Consider the following 10,464-nt stretch of genomic DNA (forward strand, 5'->3'; position numbering starts at 1 on the left):
CAACACAGAGTACAATTGTGTCTCTGTGTATTAGAGTTCTGTGGACCAACATAGGTTTCTCAAATATTTTCATAGAAGGGAATCCAAAGGACTAAAGCATCAATACTATGACCTATTGTGGGCAAAGAAAACAAATGAGCTTCCACACATTTAATTAAAAATACTTTTTTCTACTGCAGTCGCTTCAAGAGCCCTTTGGCAAATTGTTTCAGAAAATTAGGCGAAATTCCATGAAAACAGGAGATATGGGAAGCATATATCGAATTTTACTTATGTAGTATTTGTTTATCCTATTTCTGCAGCCACTCATCTCAATTCAGCTGACTCTGGGTGGCAAACCATACTGCAACAATTAACCATAAAAAAAGTTATAAATAATACATGCAGGCAAATGAAAATTATCATAATAATTACATAAAAATTAACAGTGCAAGGAGGTAATGGATTCCCCTACAATTTCAGGTCTCCGGGGACATAGCTAGGACTTTAGAATCTTATGAAAGGCTAACCAAGTCAGGGCCATCCTGAAGAAAGAATATTCCACTGGGCAGGGACTACCGCTAAGAAGGCAACATATTTGGTTTCCATCAGCCAATGTTCCTTGGCTGACAGGGCTCATAACATCCCTGATCTGTTAGGCCAAATTGGACAGGTAAAAATTATTGGGAAAAGATGGTCCCTTAGATAATCTGATCCTAAGCTTATTTTTACTTACTGTTACTTATTTATTTGGTTTCTATTGGATAGACGGGAAACGGGCAAAATATTGTGCTGTATTGGAGTAGCTAAATTTTTGCATGAATTTAGACAACCGTAAGAATTGGGAGAAACTACTGTATTTTTCGGAATATAATACACACCTTCCCCCCCCCCCAAAAGAGTGTGGAAATGTTGGTGCATCTTATATAGCGAATACAGCCCTTTTTGGCCTCCTGAAGCCCCACCCCTGGATCCCATTTTTGCTAAAAACAGAGTCTTTTTTGCCTGCTGAAACCTGCAGAGTGCTCCTGGGGGCTGGGTAGGACAAAAACTTTTTTTTCTTACTTACCTCTTTGAAATCTTGGTGCATCTTATACACCGGTGTGTCTTATAGTCCGAAAAATATGGTATTCAATAAAATACTCTATATTTATTAAAAGCACAGGAAACTTGCTGGACCAGGCCAAGTCAGAAATGCTTGCCTCTGATTCTAGAGATAGTATATGGATCAGATTTTACCAGCTTTGTGATCTTGAAATATGTCAGACTTCAGTTCCCATCATTCCCCACCATTCTGAAGTGCTCTAAGAGAAATAGACATAATAGAGATTTATAATCCTCCTCCCCTTTTAAAGAAGAAGCCATCACTGACCTGTTGACAGTAAATATCATGACAAAGTAATATATTCTTTTTATCAACCCTGACTCTCCCTACATCTCCCAGAACAGGGATGGGAAAACTGTCTCTCCATTGGACTGCATTTCAATTTCCAACATTTCTTATTGTTAGCAATGTGCCCAGGTTTTGCTGAGTTATATTTCAACATCTCGCATGCCATATATTTTCCATCTATAGCTTGACAAAGTGATGTCTCCCACCATAACATTATCTATTTATCTTCATTCTTTTAATTCTTATAACAATTCATCTGATTGTTCTGGATTACCAGTAGGGAAGCTTTAAAATGCATTTGCCATATAGTATATAATTAGGATGCTGGAGTGGGGATTGCACTCAGGAAAGGTCAATTAATGACTTAGGACCAGTTTTATGTCTTAGCCCAACTTACCCCAGAGGCTATTGTTGTGGCATTAAAAAAAAACCTGGAAAATGAAGGCAATTCATTCACTACAAGTAATCCTTGATTTATGACTATTTCTGTTACTAAAGGAAACATTTGTTAAGTGAATTTTGCCCCATTTTACGACCTCTTTTGCCACAGTTGTTAAGTGAATTACTGCAGTTGTTAAATTAGTAGTGTGGTTGTTAAGGGAACCTGTCTTCTCCATTGACTTTGCTTGACAAAAGATCGCAAAAGGTGATCACATGACCCTGGGATTCCGCAACCATCGTAAATATGAGTCGGTTGTCAAGCACGGGGAATTTTGATCATGTGACCATGGGGATGCTGCAATGGTTGTAAATGTGAAAACGGTCATCGGTCACTTCTTTTCAGTGCTGTTGTAACTTTGAACGGTTCCTAAATAAACTGTTGTAAGTGGAGGACTATCTGGTTTCTGTTTTAAAGTGCACCTACAAAGCACTAATTCAGTATGAAATTACACCTCTGGTGCTGAAGATGTGATTGTTTAGAGGCCTTTTGAGATCCATGATACGATGGGGACATGGTAGTTTAATTTTTTCAAATACATCCATAGGTATTCTGTGCTGTGGAAATAACCCACGCACACGCATTCAAAATTTGCCAACAACATTACCTCCCAGGGAGCACATAAACAGATGATTTTTTTTTTTACAATTATGTGGACAAGTTTTACCACAGAATCAGCCCATTGACTAAAATAACCCCTATGAATCACATAAAATAAATTACAGTTTTTGTAAGTAGGTGACAACTCTATATACACAGTGGAGACTGCATGGAGACAAAATGTCTTGGATTCTGTCAGAGACATTATACATGGCCGTACTTTAGAAACACCAAACCTCACTACAGGAGCCTTTAAGTGGCATTTCAAATGAAAGGGTTTGTTGGGCCACCCTGCTGCTGCCTTCTGAAGCAACCTAACCAACACCTGTATGGCTCTTGGATGACCTGATAATTGGACTTCTGCAGTTAGAGAAATAGACATGTTTTCTTTTAAAGTAATATATTCAGTAAACAAGCTTTCAGTGTATTTGTTTGTGTGTGTGTGTGTGTGTGTGTGTGTATATATATAATTTTGTCTGTCTTCCGTTGTCATCATTTCTTATTCCGTTTACACTAATTTAACACCTTTGATCTTTTTGATGTAAATGCATCTGTGCGGATTTTATGTTTTTTTTGCCATTATTGTTGCTGTGATTTTGGTTTCTGCTTTAAAAATCTTCTGTTCGGCATTAAACTTTTTTCTTGGTTTGTATTGCTCTTCATGTGTCTTCAACGTGTATCTTTTCTTTCCTTTCCTTCTAATTCTAATAAAAGACCATTTTAAAAGGATGTGGCCCTTAGTTTTGTATTAAAATCATATGTTAAAAACAAATGGGGAATGTGGTCTGTTTCATTTCAATAGCATGTGTGTCATACCGCATTTAGGTTTTGTGTTAGTAAAATTTCTAAGAAGCCCAGTGTAGTATATGGCTGAATTAAGGAATATAGTCCGTAGGTTTTAACTCGAAGAAATATAATCTCTTGAAATACTTAAGATATCATATTTTATCCTGATGATCTCCTGAGTGGAAACATCTCTTCTGGGATCTCATCCTCAAAAGAATAAATTTTAAAAATAAGTATTAGATAGGGAGGCACGAGGCGACATATACTGTACTATTATTATTATTATTTGCTTCAGATAGAGAATGGCAGTCATTGCATTGTATGAATTTGAGGAATGTCTCAACTGAAGAGACATTAACTAGACTTTCAAATCTGAATTGAGAGAATACATCAGAGAGAGGGTATACAGCTGTTTCAGTATCTCTTTGGGACATATACAATGCAAGATTAGAAGCTGCACCTTCAAAAGATTCAGAATTTCTGGACTCCATTAGTAACAGCTGCTTCCTAAAATTTTTTTTAAAACGAAGGCTTTCCCTTTTCCTTCACAGACCATCATAGATTCACAGAGATCTTTAAGGATTTCAAAATTGGCTATAAACGAATCGAAACTAACAAGACCATTTGGAAAACTTCCTTATTTGGGCCAATGGCAATCATAAAGTACATTGTCCAGTAATGCCACTGCAAGTAGTCCTTGACTTACAACCATTCATTTAGTTCAAACAGCCCTGAAAAAAGTGACTTGTGACTTGTCATCACACTTACGACCCTCGCAGCCTTCCCATGGTCACAATCAATGGTGAGATTCAGCCAGTCCGCACTTATTCGGGAGAACAGGTTGTTAACTTTCTAAACAGTTCATAGAACCGGTTGTTGGAAGAAATCCTGTAAGGAAGGCAGGAAGGAAACATTCTGGTGCTGTTTCTAGCCTAATCTTTATTGCCCTGCTTACAGAAACTGCCTCTCTGATTAACCTTTATTACATTGTAACAGCTAAGGTGAAGCGCCCATCATCCTGAGTGACGTTGAGTTGGCCATACCCACACCGTAACGTGATCACCGAGCCACACCTACCCAGCTGATCATTATGGCAGAGAACCAGTTGTTAAATTATTTGAAGCCCACCACTGGGTCACACGATCAAAATATGAGTTCTTGGCAACTGGCATGTATTTATGATGATTGCAGCATCTCAGGATTATGCACTCATGATCTGTGACCTTTCCAGCTGGGTTCCGACAAATAAAGTCAATAGGGGAAACCAGGCTCACTTAACAACTGCATGATTAACTTAACAACTGCAGTGATGTGCTAAACAGCAATTGAGGGGGGAAAGGTGAGAAAATCATCTGTAACTCTCTTAACAACTGCCCTGCTTAGCAATGGAGATTCTGATTGAATCAATTCTGAGTTCAATTCTGATTGAAAATCAAGGACTACCTATACTTAAGCTACCGAGAAATTAAAAAACATAGAGGAATAGTTAATTACTGAGATTAATTATGGTGTAGCTACAAAAATGGCCGTCTTTTAGCAAAATATAAAGACAATTACAAAAGTTCTGTTTCAATTGCAAAGTGAATTTCTCTGCACTTTTAACCTTAACCTCAGATTGGTACAGCACTAAACATCATTTGGGTCTACAGTATGCTGAAGAATGTAAACAAAGACATTTTTCTTCTAATGGAGTTCAGATTTTATTTGATTATCCAGGGATTAGGGAAAAAGCCATTCTATGCATAAAAATATTTAATTTTGGATGGTACATGCCCAAAATAAAATACATAGTTTGCACAGAATAGCTGTTTAATGCTAGACAGAAATGGAAGGAGTGAAAAAGCCAAACCAAGTTTGGCAGCTAATGGAAGTCTGGGGAGGCTCTGAAAAGATTGGGTTGAAGCAGGGGGGTGGATATACTACTCTAGGAATAGAAAAAAGTTGCTGATAAATACGCACTTTGCCCTACTTACCTTGTTCAGTTCTGTATCCCATGTACTCAGCCATGTATATTAGAAAAATCATTTCCAAAATTATCACTATACCACAAGAAATTTTTTTTTAAAAGCTACTGCAACCTAACTATATGTTGGTCTTCTGAATCTGCTCGTAAAGTAAGGAAGGAAGGATAAATTAATTACTTATTTTGTTCTTTCTCTGTTTCCTAAACCCATGACTAATCCATTCTACTGGACAGTCAACAAATTCCTAGATACAAAGAATTCAAAATAAGAGCAGAAGGCATTCGGAAAAAACTCTGTTACACACAACCCCCATTCTTATTTTCCAAGAAGATTAGAGAAACAAAGGCCAAGCTGAGTCTCCAATTCTTGACTGAGTCCACTTGTAAGATGTAAGAAATTCAGAATGAGAGGATTTCTTTCTCTCTTTCATGTAGTGCTAAGTGCTTATATCTGGCACGTACATCTATTCTCTGGCTGGCTAGCAGATCTTTTAACATTCAATTCGCAAGCTGAGCTAATGATTGGGATCCAATTAAGGAAAGAAGGATGTACACCGATTTGGAGGGAAGAAAGCATTATAAAGGATATATAATGTGACTTTCAGGCCTGTCTGAAGCTAAGGCAATAAATTCTCGTGTGCTGTTATTTTGCGAGCAGCACCAGTTGCATGAGCTAAAATAGAAATGCTGAAGGTGGAAAGAAATAGCCTTTATAGGCATTGTGACCTCAGAACAATTATTGGGGACAGAATGCCTTGAAATGTTCTGCTTGAGTTTTCTCAAATTGAATTGGAGAGAGGCTCATCTCCTAGCCCAGGTAGGAACCGTGGTAATTCTTGAAAGCAGAAGAATGAGGAAGAAGTGCCAAAGAATGCAGATCTTGCTGCTCCAAAGCCTGGAGGCTTTTAAAAGCAGGGCTTATTACCTAGCTGATTTTAGCCCTTTCTGTAATGCCCGAACAAAGCTTATTATGCCCATTTCATCCAGTTTTTCCCTTCTGCTTGTTTGTGTCTGCTGGAGGAGGGAGGTGAGTTCATGGGGGGAGGGGGGTGTATGTAGTAATTTTGTTACTATGTTAATTTTGTAAATTTTACAGGCAATTTGTTTTACTTAACTTTTATTCATTCCTTACCCCTCCCCTCCTGTCTTTTTAAAAATGGGTTTTGGAAAGCATATACTCATATAAGTGTGTCAGATATGAAAGTACTGGAGACAAAGAATCTTCAAAATTGCCAATTAGCATCTTAGGTTGACAATATGAGGGAGTCAACCGTTGCACAGGATTTCCCCCCCCCCCCAATTATTTAATTTTTTTCTCCTCTAGTTTGCCTTTGGGGAGTTGATAGCTGAATGATGGGACTCATTCCTTTGTAATGACTGCAATGAAAATGGTAGAGTGGTAGATTCTGCAATAATGGTAGAATCTTTATCCTGCTATGTAACCAACCAAGCCCTTGCTATGGAAGTATTCACTGAAATGTTTTAATAAATATATATTTACTGAATATATAACATTTAGTTTTGTATGTCACCTGTAGTTCTAAAGTAACCATTCTTGAGAATTGTGGGTGTTTACAAATGCCCTCGAGACATTATGAATCCATCAATGGGTCTGAAAGAACTTGATGTACAAGTTCATCACTATTTCACTAATTCAATGAAGTAAATCTGAGCCAGACGGGTAACTCTGGATGTTGATTGCAGCAACTGGAAAGGAAGGTGGAATGCAAATGCAGTAGAGGCTCTCGGAAGGGAGGAATATGGTCATCGCATCAAGAAAGATCCCGAGGGATATAGGCATTTGCAGATTGGGAGGAAGAGTGCCCTAAAGCCAATGTTCCCTATTAATGAATATAATGGAATATGCCTAAGGGGAGTGAATTTGTACAAGACTTCCAAGTTGTCATTTTGGGACATATAGTGCAAAGAGATAACTGGGTTTCCTTACATGTTTGGATAAAATCAAGGGCACTTTGATCATATTTGTAAAGGCCATAAAATTGATACAGAAAATAGTTCCACAGGGAAGGCATGATTAGCTTTCTGAGGTCCCAAGTAATGTTTATCTAGAGAAAATATAGGCTATTCCTGCCTCTTTTATCCCCCACATGTGTCATCACAACTACCTTTTGTTCCATAATTGGTCCTTGCCCCCCAGCTTCCGAAACTCACCAAGCAATCTGGCCTGTGTTACCAACTAATCACAAGATGAATTCATATCCTCGGCTTCTCCTCCCCTCCCCTCTCCCATTTTCCCTTTTGTTTGTTCCTCCAGGGAAAGTCACTGGCAGGCAAGCGTCTCACAGGCTTGATGCAATCTTCTTGACAACGTCGTCTGGGCTAGCTGTTGCTGACATCTCCGAAAGACCGCTGCACCCTACCACCACCTCCTCGGCCAAGGAAAGACATTGGGGGGGCATACGGGTCACTTCGAGGGGCAAGGGGGGTGTAGACAAGAGAGAGCAAAGGAGAGAGAGAGAACATTCAGACAATGAAAGAAACATAGGGAGGGAAAAAGATGCCGGGATGGAGACTCTGATCCAATGGGGGGGGGGGTCCTCTTTCTGTAGTTTACATTGACACTTTTCTTATATCACTTTGTAATGGCACTGAGGTCTCCAACGATAAGACACTGTTTCTAATTTGATTCCAGAGGAACACCATTGCTGTCTAAAGGAAGCAGAGAAAGAAAGAGAGCGAGAAAGGGCTATCAATGTTATTTTACATTCGATCCTAAGAGAAATTTAAGGAAAGGGCAGCTGGCTCAGATCAGTCTTCATAACGCAGGCGCTTTCTCCCACTCTTTGCTGCTACTGCTGCATGTGCACAGTTGTCTCTATCAGCCTTTCACATATCTAGGTAGGACCAGCATTTCATTCTGCTGAGCAGTAGATTAATAGTAATCTCTAACTTCACATGAATGGCTCAGATTTGGCATCCTTCCCAAAGCCATAAGATTTCCCTTTGTCTACAGGAAGTGTCATGTGATGAAGAAGGTTGCCACCCTAGATCTTAAATGAAGATTAAAAAAAACGTAATCTAAGTAATTGGAAGGATCCTTTCTCCACACCCACCTGCAAATTTACTACAGATACACAAGTCATTTGTCTTCTAACTGTCTAGGTCTAATGAAATAATCGCTAGAATCTGCTTAGACTTGCGAGAAAAACTTGCCTTTAGGAGAAAATATGCATAGGAGTTTGTTTGGGTTTTTCTGTTTGGCTTTGTTTTTTGCCCTCATTCTTTGAAACACCTTTTCAAAAGATCTTTGCAAAAAGTGGCTTTAGCTCTTCACTGATAACCTTAACTGTTCCAAATATGTTTTGGGATACTGCCTGCATGCTATGGCCAATAGGATCAGACTCTGAGCTCCATATGAGCAATTGAATCCCACTAGAGTTGATTTGCATTTTATATATGTGAAAAGATCATGTCCAGCAATATGGTCCAAATGTTATGCCAGGCGCCTACGACTTACATGATCTAGCTGTGGTACTGCAGCTGGCCAGGAATGGCATCCCTTCTATTTCGTAACCCCAGGAAAGTGTTTTGTAACCTAAAGAAAGTTTTTTAACAGATTGATTGAATCTCTTGTTTGCAACATACCACAACTGGTGGTCAGCTGCTTGTAGCTTGGTTTATGACAAGTTGCACAGGTCTGATTTATACATCCATGTTTTAAAAGGTGACATTTGATAGGAGTGGAATATTTATTGAATTTTGCCCTTTCTTTGTTTATTTCCCACCAGGCTTAGCCCACAATATTAGTCATGTAGAGTAAACATATTTGATTGAATATATAATACATGTTTACTGCATTGAACACAATAAGCTAGAATCAGTGGTCAATTAAGCTATTAAAATCTTAGCTCATTTAAAATGTAATTATCCAGGAATAAATCGAGGTTCAATTGCTTGAAGAAAGAACATATTCCGAGATATTTTTTTTAAAAGAAAAGTCCATGTAAACACTTCAAACTGGAAATTTCAGAGTCTTATGCTTTATAAGTATCAGATTTCTTTTTTCACAATATGGCAAATGGGTGAAAATCTTGTGGGAAACTCAACCAGGAATGGAAATGATCCAACTAATTGCTCAATATTGTGTCCAGTGGTTAGATCTGAGAGAAGAAAATTGTTTAAACGATATATTATTTGTGTAACTCCCCTAAATAAACTAAAAGACCGAAAACCAGTTGCAATGGAAAGTGGTCTGTAGGTTGTGTGGACAAATGTTGGCTAGAATGTATATGGGGTCATATGAGTGGCCTTAGCAGCCTTCTTTTGAATTAAAGTGAGAATTCCGATAAACATGTGGTATGCATTCTAAATACATCATTTGATTTGAATGCAAAAGTGTCAGCACAACTATTTTTATATATTTATTAATCCCATTTAGAAAGCTGTCCAGTCAAGATGGGCAGACATATAAATGTGATCAATAAATAAATAAAAATGTTGATATTTTTGGTCAACTTATTTTCCAAAGCACCAACGTCAGGACAAGAAACAATGGATGGAAACCAATCAAGGAGAAGAGAAGCAATCTGGAATGAAGGAGAAACTTCCTAAGAGTGAGGACAATTAAGGAGTGGAACACTTTGCCTTTCAAAGTTGTGGGTGTTTCATCACAGGAGGCTTTTAAGAAGAGACTGGATAGTCACTTGTCTGAAATGGTAATAGGGGGGTTGGAATAGAAGACCTCCAAGGTCCCTTTCAACTCTATTCTGATTGATTCTGACATATTTAGAATGCATACAGTTAACCAGAATTCTCACTTAACTTTAAAAGAAAGCAACTTTTGAAAACTGTATTATGAGGTACATGTGCACAGTTCCAGCTACAGATTTTTTATTGTGGCATGGGGATTCTTATTTATGTTTTGTTTCTTTACTGCTGCCTTCATTATCTATAAAATTCTACTATGCTGCCATTTGCCCTGTAAAAAGGCATTGTGATTATGTTTTTTTTTATCATGTTAAGCTGTATTTCTCAACTATTTCCATTTAGGGTAAAATGGGATAACCTTTGTGCAGTTGGGGGCCACATTTTATGCAGTCCAAAAATCGGATTGCAAAGACCACATTGTTTCTCCACATAGTAATAAAAATGTCAGGCTTGTTGTTGATGGGGGGAAAAGAATAACAGAAAATTGATATGCTAAATACAGTGGAGACTTGTACACTGATTTTTAGTCTTCAGAAAATCAGGTCCAAATATTAGTAGTACCATCTTCAGAAGCTCTGGGGCACTTTAAAATGGGGCCAGAGTGACCCAGATTCATCAAAGGGTGAATGATTTAGG

General features: G+C 38.2%; 1 protein-coding gene across 1 annotated transcript in view; it reads left to right on the top strand.

Moving 5' to 3' along the window:
* RGS6 (regulator of G protein signaling 6) overlaps positions 1–9,664 on the top strand; it is a 253,325-nt gene extending 243,661 nt beyond the window's left edge. The window contains exon 18 of the mRNA XM_032235282.1: positions 7,436–9,664. Within this exon, the coding sequence (XP_032091173.1) occupies positions 7,436–7,486 (51 nt within the window). The 3' untranslated portion in view covers positions 7,487–9,664. The remainder of the gene's footprint in view (positions 1–7,435) is intronic.
* The last annotated feature ends 800 nt before the right edge of the window (positions 9,665–10,464 follow it).

The sequence above is a fragment of the Thamnophis elegans genome, chromosome 1, assembly GCF_009769535.1.
Source record: "Thamnophis elegans isolate rThaEle1 chromosome 1, rThaEle1.pri, whole genome shotgun sequence".
Classification (NCBI taxonomy): domain Eukaryota; kingdom Metazoa; phylum Chordata; class Lepidosauria; order Squamata; family Colubridae; genus Thamnophis; species Thamnophis elegans.